General features: G+C 37.5%; 1 protein-coding gene across 2 annotated transcripts; it reads right to left on the bottom strand.

Moving 5' to 3' along the window:
• Positions 1-1,201: 1,201 nt before the first annotated feature.
• Positions 1,202-13,621, bottom strand: LOC574542 (F-box only protein 7). Of its 2 annotated transcripts, none has more exons than XM_774859.4 (10): positions 13,454-13,621; positions 8,742-9,164; positions 8,255-8,384; positions 7,337-7,562; positions 6,502-6,663; positions 5,814-5,866; positions 5,372-5,530; positions 4,615-4,763; positions 4,050-4,114; positions 1,202-2,527 (listed from the first exon to the last, which is right to left on the bottom strand). In XM_774859.4, the coding sequence occupies exons 1-10, from the start codon at positions 13,564-13,566 to the stop codon at positions 2,310-2,312; spliced, it is 1,698 nt and encodes a 565-aa protein (XP_779952.3). In that variant the 5' UTR covers positions 13,567-13,621; the 3' UTR covers positions 1,202-2,309. The 2 variants fall into 2 exon arrangements, with proteins under 2 accessions (XP_779952.3, XP_030856276.1); XM_031000416.1 differs by lacking the exon at positions 13,454-13,621 and adding an exon at positions 9,313-9,630.
• Between the last annotated feature and the right edge of the window lie 6,469 nt (positions 13,622-20,090).

Raw genomic sequence — 20,090 nt, 5'->3', positions numbered from 1 at the left:
CTTCTTGCCACGCTTCTTAGTTGTGGAAGACATGATGATTGATATCTAAATCCAACCAACATGAGTTCAGATTGTCGACGAAAATCGACGAACGCTGTGACAGCCTGTGAGAAATCCGACAGTGTACACGGCGCTAGCGTAGCGAGGCCTGGCGCTGGGCATGGGCGGGCGGTAGCGGCGCGGCCAAGAGAGGTATTTCACCCGGCCCCCGCTCGCGAAGCACATGTTGTATGCACATGTATGCACTGAAAGGGGTGTGCTAGATAACAAATTGTCCAATCGGAAGCCCTGTGGGATTTCTATGCATGGATTCAAGGATGGCTGCGCTGCAATAGTCAAAAGTACTAAACCTTAAACGTGCTAAACCTTAAAGTGCTAATTTTGAAAATCGGCAAAATCGGCAAAATCCGGAATTCATGGTATGAAAATCGTACCGCCCGTAATCGGCCGATTTCCCGTAGAAATTACGGGAAATCCGTACTAGTTGGCATCTCTGGTCAGAGAGTGAAATTCTTGGAGGACGCAAGGATGTGTAAACTGTAGAGCAGAGAAATGCTATTCTCTTAATCCGCATGTTAACACAAATAGGACAATACCCAGTGAAAAGACACCCAATCATGCTAAGATACATTCTTGAATGGTGAACAAAGGAAAATGAGATATACTAAATATAATCTATATTTTATAGTTGATTAATATATCTCTTTTTTAATCGATTCAAGACTTTAAAAGTATAGTCTAGATCTAGTTAAGATACATTCTTGAATGGTGAACAAAGGAAAATGAGATATACTAAATATAATCTATATTTTATAGTTGATTAATATATCTCTTTTTTAATCGATTCAAGACTTTAAAAGTATAGTCTAGATCTAGTTGAAATTAATATATTGCCCAAAATGCAGATAAGGTAATATTTACTATAAATATGAATCCAATAAGAGTAATATCATCTTAGATATACTACATCATGCAATGTAAGTCGATTATAACTTAGACCTAATGACATGCAATTCAAGATGGTGGTTGCTCGCCATGTATTCTCCATTTTGATTTTAGTATAAAACCTTGACTTATTAAAGTGCTCTCACTTAATCCATGTATTTTTCTTTACACATTGCTGCATTTTTAGTTATATGACCACGGTATATAAATGTATAGTGAGGTATTCCTAACTAAGAAAATAATATGTTTTTTTTTGTTTTTTTGTTATTGAATTATTGACTTTATGATGTTCTCTTTTCTGTTTTGTTATTGTGTATTGTAGTTGTTTAACCCTGCATGAGATGCATCCAATGTAATTCAAATCTCGTAACAGGGTTTTATGTAACAACTTTATTACTATGTTATATGTACTTTCTTGAATAAAGATGAATAAACAACCGAGCCTTTTTGAGTAAATGGTATATCATGTTGGAATTAATATGATGTTAGAACAAGAAAAGAATTTATAAATCCTCTATGATAAAAAAATAATCAGTTTGTATTAAATAATGTAAACTTTTGTGTTTTGTTTGATTTTTAAAACTTAGTTGATATAGATCTACACATCTTTTTGTTCATATTCTTTTGTCAAGAAACAACCAAGAAAAAGGCAGCTGAATTACAGGAAGGAGCAGCTCCAAATTGTTGAATTTGTAAAAAGAAGGAACCTCGACCTTTTCGGAAAGGCGGGATACTGTGGAGCGAAGGTACAGTAAAGTGTTTTTAGAGTATTTTTTTGTATAAATGACAAGAACATGTGCATCATAAATTCATGGAGGCTGTTGAAAAGAATTTTAGCCTTGAAAATTATTTAGTAAGAAATGAGGTCTCATTTATGCACAATCTTTTGACACAGTGCACTTCTACCCAAGACCTATTCTTTTATAAAGAATTAATTTATCCATTGATATTCAGGTAATCCAACATTCACTCCTGCAACAATTGCTCCAATCAAAACCCTGTAGTTTATGGTTTGAATTCTGACACTCATTCACTGGACGAATGGTATGTCAAGCATATAAATCCACATATATTCTATCTCAATATCATGTTCAAAACAGAAGCAACATGTCAGATAAAGCATGAAATGATTACTGTAATACTCTCCCGCCTTCATAATTCACTTCAGAACATAGACGATAATCAATTTATAGTTATCATCACCTCCAGAAACTACATTGAGTTGATAACACGCTTCTATTGATCTTTACATCAATTTACCCATGATCGATGCTTCTTGAAGGCGTGTCACGATAGCTCATGCCTTCCACCACCTTGTAATGATGCTTCCATCTCAACGTTGCCATGGAGATGCCTGCTCCTCATCACCTGAAGAAGGTTCTCATCCCACCTGCACCACCGGGGAATCGACCATCAGTCCTCCTCCCGGGCATCCCGGGGAATCCCCGAGGTGGCTGAGGGGCGTAAGGGTGTGGTCTCCCCGTCTCAAGGTCTACGAGTCCTCCACCGTGACCAGGTCTGAGGTTTGCATCTGGGTTGGGGAAGATGGGGTCGTGACGAGGGCCTGGGATAGGCTGGAAGACTGGAGTGGGATGAAATGAAGACAAAATGATGGACGATACAAGTAGTAACCAAGAAATCAAATGCTATTACATCTTATCATTCCCTTGAAAACATCACAATTGGGAATGTTCCTATACATCCACTGCCCTTTTATTTCTTCATATTTTGTTCATAATAATCCTTATATAATATATATATATATATATTCTTCCAAGAAATAATTTCACAAATTAACTCTCTACCCACTATAAAAAAAAACGTGGCCTACCACAATAAACTTTTTTCAACCGAACAAAATTGTTCTATATACTCAAAACATTTTAAAAGTCTCGTTTCAGTCTAAATCATAGAAAACAAGATTGTAGCGATTGGGAGGAACAAAACATTTGTTTGCAGTTTGACATTATATGGTCAAAATCAATTTCATTAGGGAGACAAAATTAGTATCATTAGTATTTCTCTTTCTAAGATACTTTTTTTTTCCTTGAACTTGTTATCCAGTCAAATCATTCCAGCAATTGAAGAAAGAGTCAAATTTTAGTAAAGATGAAAAATAAATTATTAGTTTTCTCATTCTTTACAAGTCACTTTTGAAGAATATCATAGCAGAAATGTCACCTAGCAAGGATTGCATTTTAAATAATAATAACAATACACTGAGTGATTTCAAGTTGGGTGTTAGTGTTAGTGTTTAGAGCAGTCAAGAGCTCTTAAATTGAGCGAAAGATTTGCTGATGAAATTAAGAGCCCGATACCGATATCAAAATCGATAGCTTAACACCAACTGTGACGTCACCACATACTAGATTTCACGACGATGATTTAAATATAGTACATAAAAACTGAAAATATCATGAAAAGTACAGAATAATTTACACCTATTTCTCTGGTCTTATAAATGAACTCATTTTACACAAAAGAATAATATAAATTACCCGTTTCACATATTTTTATTTGATCGTCAGACAATAAATTGGCGTCGTTCGTGCGTTGACTGTTGTGCGGTACAACACTAACACCGAACTGGAAATCAACATTTGTACGTAAAATATTAACACCAGCCACAAAGGTCAGTTCAGCAGACGACAATTTTGCAAAATCGATAACACTAGCTACCGGAAGTTGACGATATTCAGAGGTCAAAGCCTTAACACCAGCTGATTTTCATTTTGGTGTTTAGGCTGGTGTTAGTGTTTATTAAACACTAACACCAGCCTTAAACACCCAACTTGAAATCACTCACTATATCTATTAAGCGCTTAATGCCCTCATAAGAGTTTGGACCAAACTTCATGCCACATCACATGTATGTGTAGTCCCATATGTGCATTTCTGTATGCAGTGCATGTGGTTTTTATCAACATTGAGTCACTTATTTTCTCTTTGATCATTTGAAAACCTCTCGGTATATATCGATATATGAGTAAAACTTTTCTTGACAGTTTCTTCCACAATTGCATAACCAGAACTCAATTTTACCATTACCAAACCTTGGAAATGTTATTCTCAAGTTTGAACTCACTGTTAGATGTTAAGCTTACCTGAGGGTGGATAACCTGGAAGAGCACCACCTGAACGAAATGGGTCGATGTCATAGTCACCTCCTCTGTAAAAGATATAAGAAAGAGCAATATCCAATACTGATACAATATACTGGAAGCGAACTATGGTTGTAAAAATTAAAATAACAAAAACCAGAAATATTAGCTTTTTAAGTTCCCCGTCCAGCAATATTTACTCCAACGTTTCATAAAGAGTGATTGACACAGCCTTGGAACAGATTTATCACAAATGAAAAAAATAATTTCTTTTACATATCATAGTATCTCTATGAAGTTGATTCTACATCAAATTTTACTAAGTGGGCCATGAACAAGAAATTTAATTGAGTGTAACTTTGATGCTATGCATGTATTTCCCTTAGCTCTTGAAGACATATATGTAGAGGTTGAGATACGAGGTAAAAAGGCAAATGAGCATTAACTAATGGATAGCAATATAGCAAACATTTCTATATCATTAGGGAGTGGGGTATAGGTAGCGGCAAAGAGGCCTTCACCAAAGAAAAAACATACCAAAGAGGACAGTCAAGAAGCACATGCTTACCTGTAGCCAGGGGGATAGATGCCTGGTAGAGGGAGTGGTACTGGAGGTACAAAGGCAAAGGGGCGTCGACCAGGGGGGTAGAAAGAATTCTGGATGCGATTTCTGAGCTGTTCCCTCACCTTCTTCAAGCGATATCTCTCTTTGTACACCTGCAATTCAATGATAAATTGTATCAAGTGTTTGGAAGCTTTATGGGAGAGATATTTCATAGTGAAATCAGTAGTTGACAGCACAAGTAACATAAATTGAGTGGGGATCAGATTAAAGATCTATTTAAAGATCTTGTGAATTTGAACCCATTGCGATGTATAAATTGCATTGTATACTGTTGCATGTACAACAAGAAACATCTGGGTCAGATATAAACGAGAGACGGAGATAGAGAGAAAGAGAGACAGAGAGGAAGAGGAAGGAAAATTGAAGGAGAGAAAGGCTAGATGAGAAGTAAAGTTAATACATAGGATGAAATTAGACCCAAGCAGAATAATAATCTAAACCATTCATATAATTTTTCTCATATTCATTGAAGAAAACAAGGTAGTCTATGAAGTCTATGTCAATTTTCCTTCAAAAAAAATTCAAAGACCACTGTCTGAGATCTTTAGAATTACAAAACTCACTAGCATGGTATGTTACACCATGAGCAAAGACCCTTTCATAATTTTACTCAAATCTAATAGGATATAATATTGACTGTAAAGCATGTGATTCCAGAGTGTTTCACCCGTACTACCATCATGATCTAACCTTCACATACATTTTTCCAATTGCAGTGCCTGTCTGTGCCTTTGCCTCCAAAGTCTCTTAGCAGGAGCTGCCTCCAGAGGGAAGGGTCACTGATTAGACTATGGAAATGTTGACACGAGGTTGACATTGTGACCAGCTCAGGGAGATCCAGAAAACTTAAGATCTTCAGCTGTAAACCCAAAACACATTAAATTAAATCTATTTGTCCCACAAATAAAACAAGATTGATTTCTGAATAAAAGATGTTTATAATGTCAGTTTAATGTACTATTATTGTGGGGAAAAACACCTGATTTGCCTAGAAGTCTGGCAACCATTGGTTAAGATAGGACTAGAAATCGATTTTACAAAAAGGGGGCATAGTATTATAGAGTCAACTAGGTGTTTTTACGCATTTATGGTCCGGTTGAACAAATCTACAGAGAAGGGATGAATAAGAGTTTACTACATACTTGTATTTCTGGAAAGAGAGCTGGAAGGCCATGCAAAGGAGGAAGACCAAGTTCTGAAAGAACAGAAGAGGTGGTTCAGTTTCAAATCAATTTAATCATAAGGTTACTTTTTTAATAGAAATCTGCACATGAACATTAAAAATGTAATTCAGGCTGAGTGAAGAATCATTTTACTTGAGAAAGGCCACAAAAGTGGATGAAAGCTTGCCAACATGTACTTAGTTGGTAGAAGCATGTTACATTTTTTATGCTGAATACACTTCTCTGTATATATCACAAATTATCTGTATTTCATAGACAAAAGTAAGAAAAATAAATTGTAAAAAAATAAAGTTCAACTATCTCTAAAATGCTTGAAAAATGCAGAGCTCAAAGCAACAAATATATGTCTGAATACATAATTTCATGTATGGAAAAAAAATATGGCTCATTTGTGTTTATTTGCTATACTTTCCATAGCAAATGCAAGGAAGCACTAAAGGGTTTTATCAAGTCATCGTTAACGATGGACTGCCAATAGTAAGCTAAACAAGTGTAGTCCTTTTTGGGGGGCAATTGGCAGTTCTTGGCTCATATCACATTAGGGCTGCCATTATATAATACAATTCTCCTGAAGTTTCCCTAAAAATCATAGATCACAAAAGAATTGTTACAAATCACTGCGAATTATTGTAAAATGTTATCTTACCTGCTCTCATAGCAGCCAGCATAGGGTAAGCTATGGTGTCTTTGAAGTTCCTGGACAAATAGGCAAGACTGGTAAAGGAAACTTGAGACATACCATCCAAAAGCGAAGCATACATGGCTGGTTTTAGCTGCATAGTAGCATGAATGTTTTTCCCAATTAGACCTGCCGTATGGAGAGAATGTACAATAATGATAATAAATGTAACTTATATAGCGCCAAATCCACTCTGTGGAGTGCTCAAGGCGCATGTAAAAGTAATTAAGAATCAAACGGAAGCGTTTGCACATGATTTTAAAGGAATTGGAGCTATACACTTTGTGATGTCTTCAAGGAAGGCTATTCCATAAGATTAGGACGGGGCATTGTGGCGTACGCCTGTAATCCAGCTAACAATGGAAGTTATAAACTGATTCAGCCAAGGATGCAGGTTTGAAACTGAGTCACGTCTTTTGGATGGTGACGTTAAAAGTCGGTCCTCGGACGTGAATAATCATATCTGATTGATACACGTCTATAAAAACCCAATTACACACACACACACACATGCGTGAGCAACGGATGCTCCTGTGACTAATGCTCCATGGTCTGTCCTACAATAACCAATCTAATTTCAACCCTGGACCCAACCCTAACCATACTCTGAAAACTAAAACTAACCCTACCTTAAAACCCAATTACAGCCATAACGCTAAACCTTATCTTTGACTAAATAAAACCATAGTGATTGTTGCCAGAGCACATGTTAGGTCACCCACTGCAAACTAGTCTCTCAAAGAAAGTCACTGCATAAGTCCCATCCCCCTCACTGTCCCCCTCCCCACCTCTCCTTTATTACCATGAATTAGAAGCGCTTTTCCCATTGAAACACCAGCTAATGTACACTCCGCCCCTCTACACTCTGCATGTTGATATGGCAGCTTATATGATGTCCCTGTCTTCCAACCATGGGGCAAGGTGGATAATGGGTCTGGGTCAAGGACTTTGTTCTCTTCCACACTTGTCTCTGTGCCTTCCATGAGTGTAGATGATGGTTTATCTGTGCTGGAAGAACCTGTGGCTTGCTATTAACGGAGCAGAAGAGACACAGAAGTATGTCAGAGCTGTATCTCTGATACACTATAACATAAATGCTTTACCTGAGAGTTAAGGGAGTGTCCTTTCTACTTGGCTGCTAGTAGTGAAGTGACTTGGAAGCTCATAGCAGTGACATTGTTCCTATAGTGGCAATGGTATGCTATTCAGGTATCCATCTATTGTCACTGGCTGGTATGTGCATTACATTGGTATGTGCATAACACCTGGCATGTCTATTATGTTATTCTATATACATAACAGTCAGAAAGGCATTTGATACGATTTGCTCTAATGTTCTAAAAATCAATGAATTGGAGACATTCAACAGACTACGAGATAATTTTCATTTTACATTCTTGTTGTACAGGCTTCTATTACATGCTTTGAGGTGTAAATCAAAATCCAGGCAGGTCTGGTTAAAAATATTGAAGGATGACATATAAAAATAGAATTGCCTTGTTTAAAAGTATCTTAATGCAGGAAACTCTACAAGCAACTGTACAAAAAAGGACTGACATAACCCCCACTTTTAAATTATTATCTTTTTGCAAATCCCTTTTACTCCTTCTATTCTGATAAAAAAAAACATATTCGTAGCATATTGCTCTAGTGACACAATGAAGTACTTCATTGGTCATCTATAGCACAGACAAAATCTCAAGGCAACTTTTTTTATTACCTGGGCAGCAAAGCCAGTTTCAACCATGAGCACATGAAGCACTAGGCACAAGGCATCACCAGAGTTCTCTGGTTGGATCTCCTCACATAGCTCCTTCAAACGCAAGGGAATCTTGTCACCTTCTGCATCTCTGGAGGCAAAGACATGGATAGTACCAAAGAGAATTTCAAAGAGAAAGTGATTATGAAGGGTCCACATAATGTAGGGACTTACATGGAAATCAAAGAGGAAATATTCAAAGGCAAAAATAAATAAAAATTAAAAAAATCCCAAAATAAATGCAACCTCTTTGAATAACATATACATGCACATTCAAACATAAGGTTATGAACATTCTTAACCTAGTTCATAATACAAATTTGAGTTTTGCAGAATTAAACAATGAATTGGTATTTATTTGTGCATCAAGCATGGTGTCTAGAGTAAAATTTGTGCCCATTTACAGCACATTCAATATCAGTGTTTAATTTTTCCTTTCTTCCCTTACCTACAGAGCATGGGTTCCGAGATCTTTTCTCCCATTTCTGCTTCACTTTCAAGTTTAGCTAGTTGTTCCCTGGCTTCTTTTTCCTCTGTACTCATCTCATCCTCTGGATTGGCATGGTTACCATTCTCCTCTTCAGATACCGCACCCCTAGGCTCCGGTCTCCTCTCTGATGGGGTGCATTCACCGGTAGTGACAAGGCTCCCATTGATGCAGGCATATGGGCGTGGTGTCCCTCTTGGATTGGCTCCTGTACCGTTGCTAGACATCGCCCCATTCTGGTTGGATGTTGGGTCTAGTTCGCTTGGGACAAGTACTTTGATCAGGTCACCTGACACGATGCCAAAGGTCTCTAGAAGATCATCTGGGGATCCGTTGATTGGGTCCCTCCCATTCAGGCTCAGCTCAAAGCTTCCAGGCTCTAATCTGATACAGGAAAGACGCCAAAAATAAATCACAGAGAGATGTCAACTTATCATATAGCTGTAATAAAATAAAAGTAATCATCAATGTACAATGCTAGAATGTTGCGTTTCAAAAATTATGATAATCTGCTAACAGAAAACGAAATTACCTGCTCTAAATAGTAGCCTAAATCACATCCTTGTTATCTGTTGTAGGTTATAAACTACACTAGGATGGACTTGCCATTTAAATCCACTTCCTAATTCTAAATACATCTGTGTTTGCACTCCTCCACAATGCTTAAAGCACAGGTTGTATAAGATGTAGCCGAAACTTGACTGAATGAGTATGCATCATCAATGCAACAAGCCACAGCCCTTTACCAGTATGCTTAGAGAGATGGTCTAAGTATACGCCCAACTAAAAAATGTTCTGTTCAAATCATGGAAGAGCGCATAGATATATGCAAGCATCCGAACATTTCAATTACACATTTGAATGTGAGGATATTCACCCAGGCTTGTCAAGCTTTGGAGCACATCCTCTTAAAAAGTGTTCCATTGTGCCAATCAACAGCATTAAACAGGCAAAATGACTTAGAAGCACTGGTCTGTCTCATTCATGTACTTAAATGAGAGAATGATTAACTGGCCTATTCCATTCACCTGTTCATGCCATGTGATAGCTGAATTTGCATAAATCACCCATGGTATGCTAACAAGGCTCCTGCGTAATAGACCATTGATATTGACTGGAATTCTGAGAATACTCCCTTTTTATAATTCATTCAATGTCAAACATTGTAATCACCTGTTACAAGGTCATAGTGCAAATTGCACACATTGCATGTTGCTAGGTTGGTGAAATGAAAAGGCATTAACAAGAGAATATTGACAAAGGCAGCTACTGTCTATAGGAAGAAACAAAAGATACAAATTATGGTTTGAATGTAAATTTGTAATCTGTACTTTGCTATATCTTGTCTTTGTATTCTGTCTTGTGTATTTATTTATTTTTTGATTCTTATTTTGTGTTATTTTTTAACTGGATCTCTCGGTTTTGAATATGTTTTCACTAACAACAGTATACACATATAATACACATACGTTTGAGTGAAAACAAAATGGCCTTAATTCACAAAGCAAGGTTTGAGCTCAGACCAAGGTTTGAGCTCAAACCTCCTTTTGTTCCGCCAAACCTCCTTTTGTTATTTACAAACCTGGTTTGTAAATAACAAAAGGAGGTTTGGCGGAACAAAAGGAGGTTTGAGCTCAAACCTTGGTCTGAGCAGGAAGCTGTAATGAATGGAGACTCCGTCTCGAAAGAATTTCCCGAGGAAAATATATTCAAGATTAACTTGGCTTAACAAAAAGAAATGTAACCCTCTCCAGCCATCAAATCCATCTACAGCTGTCCTTATCAATGTACAGTTTCCCTCTAGTATTCCAAATATAACGAAATGTTACGCAACGCCGTCTGCTTCCCGAAGTTCTCTATTCACTCGGTCGTAAAAAATATGCAGGCATCGAGCTTTGAAGACATGCGTGGCACCGACAAATTAGGTCATGTTCAGTGAAGATGTATTTAGCTATAACATATAAAATACAAAATTCCCGACATATGACCAATGAAACTTCATTTTGGTTATCAAATGTTTTTTTCGTGCTGGGATAACTCTACTGAAGACGAAACCATTTCAACCAGCAAAATCGACCAAGGAAATCGTGAGTTGGAGCGAATGTAAGGTTTTCATCATCAGGATTTTCTCATCTAATTATTGACATTTTCCGAAAATTTCCGAAATTTGTATATAGCTAGGAAGGTAGTCCAAAGGTTTATCTCACTAAAGAACTAAATGAAATTGTGTTATATGTTTGCGCATTTGTTTGACGATGGTTAGAAGTTGTCAATTCATCACCACTTTTCACCCCAAGTACGGGCCGGCAACGCATAAGCCGCCGTGCTCGCTGGCCTGGACTGTTGGTGGAACGGGAGGACTTAGAGCCACTAGGGAGCTGTATGGTCTCGGAGAGGGATTAAGGGGATTACGGTAGGGGAAACAAAAGACGCGCGGTGCCACGGATGGCTTCAAAGGGACCTCTTGGACGGGATCTCCATTCATTACAGCTTCCTGGTCTGAGCTCAAACCTTGCTTTGTGAATTCGGGCCAATGTGTTTGATCCCACAAGAAAATGGCTGCCAGTGGATATTTCACAAGGGCAGGCATCACACCAGAAAAACTTCTTGTTAAAATACAGGAAGCACCCCCGGGGGGGGGGGGGGGGGGGGGGGGTCACTCGCAACATGACTCAAATCGCACAAAAACCACAAAAAAGGGTGCTTTTCAGGTTCACAGTTTTCAACATTTTCTTTGAATCCTTAAATTAAACAACCCTGCATAATAATTGATCAAATGCACCCGGCCATGAGCGAGGGAATTTACCTGGTATAATAATAACATCATCTAAATATAGGGACAGTAGCTAGGGCCATGGGGGATACATGCGTAATGTGTATAATAATAAATAATGCCATGCAAAGCATTATGGGTCATTCCATCGAGTTGGGTCAAAACAGCATTTTCACGCGTTTGAATGTTTAGAAGCGATCTACTAAAATTTAAATGTATTTTTAGAAAATTAAAAGTACGTTATATTTAAGAGTAATGTACAACAGAATTATTAAACATTAAAACTTGTTCGTCAAATTTTTTTTGGTGAGAATTTTACTACCAATGTTTCAGCGATTTTGAGGGTGACAGTTGTGACATAAAAACATGTCGTTTTCATGAAATTTTTTCTGAAGAAAAAAATCATCATACTGCAATGTTTCTTATTTAAAACATGTCACCTTTAATACCCCTACTAGACCCTATGCCTGAGAAGCTCAAGTGAAATTAGACCAAATTTTCTGTCTCTTTCGTTCGTTAGCCTGTGATTTGGGTAGGGTCGGCTCCTCTTTTTAGAGAAAGAAAAGGTCTATATGCGCTAATGTGTAGGTTAGGTGGGTAAATCAATGCACCAAACTTGGCAAAACTACCGGCCAAATTCCATATTTCACAGGATCCATATTCGGTGCATCTTATTTTGAAAATTAGGTAAAGGCTTAACTACTTCGGTTCCACTTACCAACTTGACTGAAATAATCTGTTTAATGGTTCATTTTTAGGAAATTAAGGGTCAAAATCGACATCCATGTTGAAAATCTTGCAGCTATATTTTAAACTCTTGCTGCGCATGACGTCATCTAAATCTCATCCTTTCTAGTCTACGCCGAAGGCAAAATGATTATAAAGGAAAAACTGTGTATGTTATTACCAACTCATAGCTCGTGATTATTTCAGTCAAGTTAGTAAGTGGAACTGAAGAAGTTAAGCCTTTAGATTCTACCTAATTTTCAAAATAAGATGCACCGGGCCGGATATGCATCCTGTGAAACATGGTATTTGGCAGGTAGTATTGCCAAGTTTGGTGCATTGATTTATCCACCTAACCTACATCTTAGTGCGTATGGATCTTTTCTGTCTCTAAAGAGAGGAGCCGACTCTACCCAAATCAGAGGCTAACAAACGAAAGAGACAGAAAATGCGGTCTAAAGTGAAATGTGCGAAAAAATTGGCAAGTTTATAGCCCATATTGAAAAAACACAATGACAACATTACAAATTAAGTCCTTTTCTCCTTATAATATACACTTCCTCACAGGATTCACAGCAAACTGCTGCAAGGTACAATTGCATACCGTACTTGGGGTGCGTTTTTAGGAAAAATACTCCAAAAAAGATAAGAAAATTGACACGAAACAGGTAAGACTAAGAAACATAACAACCTTTAAATCATGACCATTATTTGAGCAATTGATGAAGATTTAGTTGATGTTTGGTACGCTTTAGCAGGGTACCTCCACGCCGGAGTTACGAGTTAAAGTATGGATACAATTCTGAATTAGATCTAGATCTAGATCTAAAGTTAGGTCTAGATCTAGCACCATATTTTGTTGTCTATTTTTTCATTTTAAATAAAAGTGTGCAAAGGAATACATACAATTGCAATGAAATATATTGTAGGATTGGTGAAAGAAACAGGATATAACAATAAAAGAATTATTTACCAATTCTGAATTTTGCACCTTTATGTCACAATTTTTGACCCTACCCGATGGAATTCCCCATATCCGCTTTATAGGCTAGGCCTACAGACGCGGCGAATGCAACGACTGATTTTCGGTCGCTGTGGAGTCCCATTGCAATGTGTGTGAACTTGGTCTATTTTTTGTCTTGCACCATGCAGTAAGAATCAAAGTTAAACATACCTAAGAGCATTAGCAACGGTAGAAGAAAGTTGCCTAAGCGTCTTTTCCTGTGCTTCTTCATCGCCAACGTCAATCCTTTCAGTTCTCTGACCACATCTTATCCGCAATTTCATATTTATCGTGCGAAAATACCTGATTTGTGACTCAAAGTTCGAGCGCAGCTAGTGAATGTTGTTGTTGCGTTTTTTTTTGAGTTATTGGCGATTAGTCAGTGATTTGACTATTGTCGCCAAATTACTTTACGGCACGTGTTATTTCTCTCAATTTTGGATTTTTTTAAAAATACATTTATTTCGTTTTATATTTATCTATCTTTTAAGATAGTATCGTAAAATAATATCGTAAGCAAAACATTCATGGGCTTTGTTAGTGTTTCTTAACAGTACGTGCAGATTATATCACATAGAGGGGTCTACACACCATACATAAATATGTATATAAGATAGCACCTACACAAGCTTCTATATTCAGTAATCTTATCATACCTTTTATCATTGTTGTTACTTTTTCTTATTTAATTTTCTTAATACATTATGTTATTATATTTTTAATGTACTGAGTGTAATTTAACATATTTATAATATCGTATTATGTTTTACTGTTCTTATTTTATTTTCTTATTACATTATGATTGTTATTATATTTTTAATGTACTGAGTGTAATTTAGCATATTATAATATTGTATAATGTTTTACTATTCTTATTTTATTTTCTTATTACATTATGTTATTATATTTTTAATGTACTGGGTGTAATTTAACATATTTATAATATTGTATTATGTTTTACTGTTCTTATTTTATTTTCTTATTACATTATGTTATTATATTTTTAATGTACTGAATGTAATTTAGCATATTTATAATATTGTATTATATTTTACTGTTCATCAAGGGAGGTATTACTTCCTGATAGGGAACCGTTTCGTTCTGAGAAAGAACCGTACAATAGCTTTTTGTATACTGGACTCACTCTTTTTTAAGTATTCCATAATTTTTTCAGGTTGGAATTCGTTAATTTCTGTTAGAAACATAGCCCTTTCTATAATATAGTTAGGGCAATGTACTAAAAAATGTTTTACAGTCTCTATTTCACTGGGGCATCTATTACAGAAACCAGTAGCATGAATTCCCAATCTGAGGAGATCCTGGTTAAGTCCAAGGACTCCAAAGCGGAGTCGATGTATTATTGTTGAATGTTGTCTCTCTAATGAGCATATATATGGTTTATTAACATCTTTTTGATATGTTTTCAAATACGAGTTGGTTTTGTTCCACCTTTCTTGCCAAAGGAGTTTGGAACTTGTAGTAATTAAGCTTTTCATTTCTGACATATTTAGGTTATTATTGACTTCTATTTTCTTTACTAATGCGGCCTTTGCGTGGAAATCCGCCATCTCGTTCCCTTTTATTCCACAATGTCCAGGTATCCACTCTACATATATATCAACTCCTTTATTCTTTAAGTGAGTAGTCATGGTGAGAATTTCCAGAATAAAAGATTCGTCCTTCTGTTGTTGTAATGCAATAAGTGCACTCAGTGAATCACTAAAAATAACAACCCCCACATAAATGTCTAATTCATCTACCCATCTGAGAGCAAGAATGATGGCAGCCAATTCAGCCCTGTACGAAGAGGTGAAATTTGCTAACCTTTTGCTCCGATGTACAGAATAGTAAGGGACGTAAAAAGCAGCTGCAGAGGTCCCTCTTTCAGGTACTTTTGATCCATCGGTGTATATATGTAATTGAGTCGCCCATTTAGTATGTATGATTTCCAGGCTGCTTTGTTTTTGTTGTGTAGGATGATCTGTTTTCTTTATTCGAGTACTTAATTCCGTTGACACTGCCGGAGGGTAGAATAACCATGGTGGAAATGGGGAGTAGGTTATCGTTTCTATACGTTTTCCCAGCTTGCTTTGTATTCTATATCCAAAAGGTTTGTTTACGTTTTTCCCCTTCAAGTATTCAAAATGCCAACATGGTTCAATGTTTTTTAACAACGGATGATTCGCCCATCTTTCGATGTTTTGTCTATATTTACTTGAAAGCATTTGTCTTCTTATATCCAAAGGCATTTCCCCCATTTCCACCTGTAGTGATTCTAAGGAGGTTAATGGCAGCCCACCTGCGCATATCCTCAGTGCTTGGTATTGGACAGAGTCAATGGCTTTTTTGGTGGTAGCAGCTGCACTGTCATACGCCTCACATCCGTAATCAAAAAGAGACCTTATAATTCTCGCTACCCCAAATAGCGATTCTGCCGAGATCCGGGGAAAATCCTGAAAACGCGCATTGCATTATGGGATAGCTTTTCGACATTACAGCTTCCTGTGCAGGCGTTCGTGATCACAACCCTCTCTTTCACGGTAGAGTTTAACGGCCTTTTGTGCTAAAGTCACTAATTCTGCCCGAAGCTTTCCATTGCATATTATAATCTGTACAAATTACACTGATTGGCATCGATTTTAGCGTGCGTGAAAACTCTGCACAGCGAACACAGGCGCTAGCGCCAGCGGGATGGGACTCTATAACGGAAGTTGTAGTGACGACCCGAGAGAGTGAAAATTACCTCGTCTCGCGAATTTCGAGATTTTCGTACCTATTTAGGGTAGCGAGAATTGCTCTGTACACCATGATAAGTGATTTCGAGGAACTTCCCCAGTTTGTTCCAGTTAGACATCTTAAGTGAAGGAAATCTATGGTATCTTTGACTTTAATTTTCTTCGCAAAGTCATTCATTGTGGCAATTTTTTTGCCAAAATATTGATACAAATACAAGAATTCGGAATTCCAAGCTTGATTTACATTTTTCTTGCCACAAAGATAAACAAAACCCGCTGGAAATTTCCCTTACATATGTTGTTTTAATTTCCCTGTTTTTTCTGTATGGATTACCCTTCTTATATATCTATTATTATCACTAGGGATCTATTTATTATTATCATCCTCATCATTAGACCGAATTTTCCGTCTCTTACGTTCGTTAGCCTCTTATTGGGATAGGGTCGGCTCTCTCTAGAGCCGACCCTACCCCAATAAGAGGCTAACGAACGAAAGAGACGGAAAATTCGGTCTACCACATCTGATTCATCTGATTTATGAGATATGAAAAGGTACAATTTCTTTAACAGCGTTGAATCTCGACTGATTGTTTTGAGAAAATAAATGTGAAAGCAAATTTGATCTTAATTAGCTGCAACCAGTATTTTGTGCTATACTGGGTTCAACGCCCCACGGGGGGGGGGGGGGGCATCAACAAAAACGGGGCACTTTCTGGAGATAAGGGGCACCTGCCTCGTACATATATATATATATATATATATATATATATACATGGGTGTCGATCCGTAACTGATACCTATTCATCAGGGGGGGATGATCTATTCATTCATCCCCCCCGATGAATAGGTATTACGTAAGTATCGACACCCATGTATATATATATATATATATATATAGGCTATATCCAAATTCCTAAAGGAAAACCAAAAATCGAAAATTCACCTTTTTAAGACGTTTTTAATGTCATATACCCCTACACCGCGATTACACTATCAGGGAATATTTCATTTGTTTCTTTTCTTGGTTCAAGATACTTTGAAGTTAGTGTAATCATTGGCGGATCCAGAAGGGCCAGGAGGCCCGGCCCCCCCCCCCCCTTGAGAAAAAAAAATCATGTGATTTTTACCTTTTGGGGGGTTGGCCCCCCCCCCCCCCTGGCGCTCAAGGGGGGGGATGCAAATTTTAAAATTTTGGAGTACCAAAAAAAAAAATGTGCTTACTACCCCCCCCCCCCCCCCCCCCACTGAGCAACTTTTCGGCCGGCGCGATTTTCAAATTTTCGGGAGCAAAAAAAAAAAAAAGAAAGTTGGGCCCCCTCCCCTAAGAAATCCTGGATATGCGTCTGAGTGTAATAGTCTAAAATTTATATTTAATTGCGAGGGAGCGAACAAAAACTTAACAAAGAGGGGGGAAAGATGAAAGGCTGAGCGAACATTTAGTAAGTAACAATTGGCCTAAAGTTTTTTGGGGAATTAAAAAAAGTTGTTCTTAGTCGCTTTTAATTTGCGGCACATCGTATCGATAAAGGAAAAAGGGGTCACTTATCAGAAAGGAAAAAAGAGAAAAGGAACACGTGTCAATTTTGTTTTAAAGAGGGCAATTATCAGTGGTGGAAAAGGGGCATTTATCAAAGAAAAATGGGCACCTATCAGATTTTCATAGGGGCATTTATCAGAGGTGAAAGAAGGTATTGACGAAAGGGGAAGGGGCTCTTACACTTATCTAGTAAGGAAAAGAGGCACTTGTTAGAAAGGAAAAGAGGCGCGTGTATCAAAGTAAAACGGGCCACCTAAAAAGGGGTACACAACAGAGGTGAAAATGGAAAAGGGACACTAATTGCAAAGGAAACGAGGTACTAGAAGAAAGATCAGGGGCACCTTTCAGATAGGCCTATTATTAAGGGCATAATCTTAGAGCTAAAATAAAGGGGCATTAACGAAAAGTGGTAATGGCTCTTATTTTTTTTTAAATGGGGGTTCCTAAATTCTAATCTCAAGGAAAATGGATACTTATGAAAAAGGAAAAGGAGGGTATACGTGGCACTTCTTACAAAGAAAAAAAGGGAACTTGTTTAAAGTAAATATGGCACCTCTCAGATTTGAATAGGAGCAATTATTAGAGGTAAAGGGGGCACTTATCAGAGGTGGTACTGGGCACTTATAAGAATTTGGAACGGGCACCTAATAGATAGAAAAGGGGGCAATTTTGATGGGGTACTTGAACAAGTGGAGGGGACACTAGTCCCAAGATAATATGTACAGAGCACAACCCACTGTGGTATGCAGGGCATGTACACAAACACAAGTTCGTGCATTTACCCCCTTTTAACTCGACCCTGGTAAAGTATAGGCCAACCATGGATCGAATCCAGCGTGAGCTACGCAAGAGCTCCACATGGCCTGAGCGAGCTGCAACAGGTGTGTTGTCCCATCTGATTGGTTGACATGTTTCTGGTAAGTAAGACTTTGCTCTGTGATTGGTAAACCCACATAGGAACAGAAAAATGGAGGGGAACCCTTGCGAACACGGGCACAACACAGGACTCGGCACGAAACGACCAAGGTCTTTCATGTATGAAGAAGTACAGTAAGTCTATTTTTACCTCCGGAAACCCATACTAGCTACGTGATAATGTGAAATGTAATATAGATATCACCTAACTTTAATGGGCATCCATACCCATGCGTGAAGAGTGATGTAGGCTAAGTATACCATTCTTTCCCGCACCCGACGAACCTAGCGGACTCTTCCTAATCATAACCCCGATCTTTGTGGGCTAGCTAGCCTACCTTGTTAAATTTGAGTCCGAAAAGAAATTGGGCTAAGCTTTATATAGCCCAGGACTATTAATTGGACTAAGACCCCCTTTTAGCCCCATCTATATAAAGTCACTGGCGTACTGATGGGGGGGGGGGGGGACCATGGGTGTCAATCCTTACGTAATACCTATTGTTCAGGGGGGGATGAATGAATAGATCACCCCCCCCGAACAATAGGTATCAATTACAGATCTACGCCCATGGGGGGGGGGGGCAATGCCCCCCTCCCCCTCCAAATAAGATTCAAACATGGTTTATTTCTGATTCGATACCATGTGATTTACAGATGTTGCTGAAATTACACTATTTTCCCTTTTTTTTCTTCATCTGCCCCTCCCCCCCCCCAAGTTGGTCTGTGATTCAGAGGAGATGTGTATGTATCATGTATGGATTACATAATATTTAAATATTGTGTAAAATTCACCATTTTTTACATCAGAGCATCATTTATTCATACTGTTTGTTTCAATATTTGTCATCTTTCTGAGCTGAACATCCTTCTATGATTTATATAAGTTTTTATATTAATAACAAGCAGAAGGTAGCTACATTCTGCACAATGTACTTTACATTCTTTAGGATACACTGTTAACTAATAATTATGGATCTTATGCAACCATGGCAACCCTTAGCCTCATGTTATGCACAACAGGTGTTTTTCATAGAGCCATTAGTCACTGCAACGTAGGAGCTTGATTGAAAGTAAGAAGGATGAAAGAAGAAATTTTAGGTCAGTTACTAACACAAGTTAAAAAGAGAATGTAGATGCCATGTTTCAAGTTTAAACTGAGTACTTTGGCCACTTGTTTTTAAAGGTACAATTTAAAGGGGACCAGTCACCAAAAATGATTTTGCTGTAAGATCTGGTTTTCTTGTCAGTAGGATTTATGATATCAGCTTCAAATATTAATCTTTGACTTGCCTTGATTAACTTTTCCCTTTATTCTCTTTTCCCTTTATTCTCTTTGATAAATTATGCTCTTTGATTCTTAATTTATCTATTGAATATATCAATCTTTTGGGATGATCCTATGTCTTCAAAGATAAATCTGTCTTCAAATGGTTCAAAAGGCGTCTTGGAAATTAAGCTCAAGCAATGAAATAGTGTTATGAATAAAGAAAAAAAGTCTTTGACTCTTTACTTTAATATTAGTGTTTGTGTGTATTTTTGTATTTTTTCTTTCTTGTTTCTTTCTTTTTTTTGCATTTCCACTTCCCTATGTAATAACACAATTCATGAAAGGAGTAGATGT

Source organism: Strongylocentrotus purpuratus, unplaced genomic scaffold (assembly GCF_000002235.5).
Source record: "Strongylocentrotus purpuratus isolate Spur 01 unplaced genomic scaffold, Spur_5.0 spur5_scaffold_6, whole genome shotgun sequence".
NCBI classification, from domain to species: domain Eukaryota; kingdom Metazoa; phylum Echinodermata; class Echinoidea; order Camarodonta; family Strongylocentrotidae; genus Strongylocentrotus; species Strongylocentrotus purpuratus.
The sequence above is the reverse complement of the archived record's forward strand: the minus strand, read 5'-3'. Positions and strand labels throughout refer to the sequence as shown.

Coding starts and splice junctions, on each gene's coding strand:
- LOC574542 (XM_774859.4), bottom strand. CDS start 13,566: ATGAAATTGCGGATAAGATGTGGTCAGAGAACTGAAAGGATTGACGTT. Junction 5,531..5,813: donor CTCTCTTTCCAGAAATACAA/GTATGTAGTAAA, acceptor TTGGGTTTACAG/CTGAAGATCTTAAGTTTTCT. Junction 4,764..5,371: donor GGCACTGCAATTGGAAAAAT/GTATGTGAAGGT, acceptor ATTGAATTGCAG/GTGTACAAAGAGAGATATCG.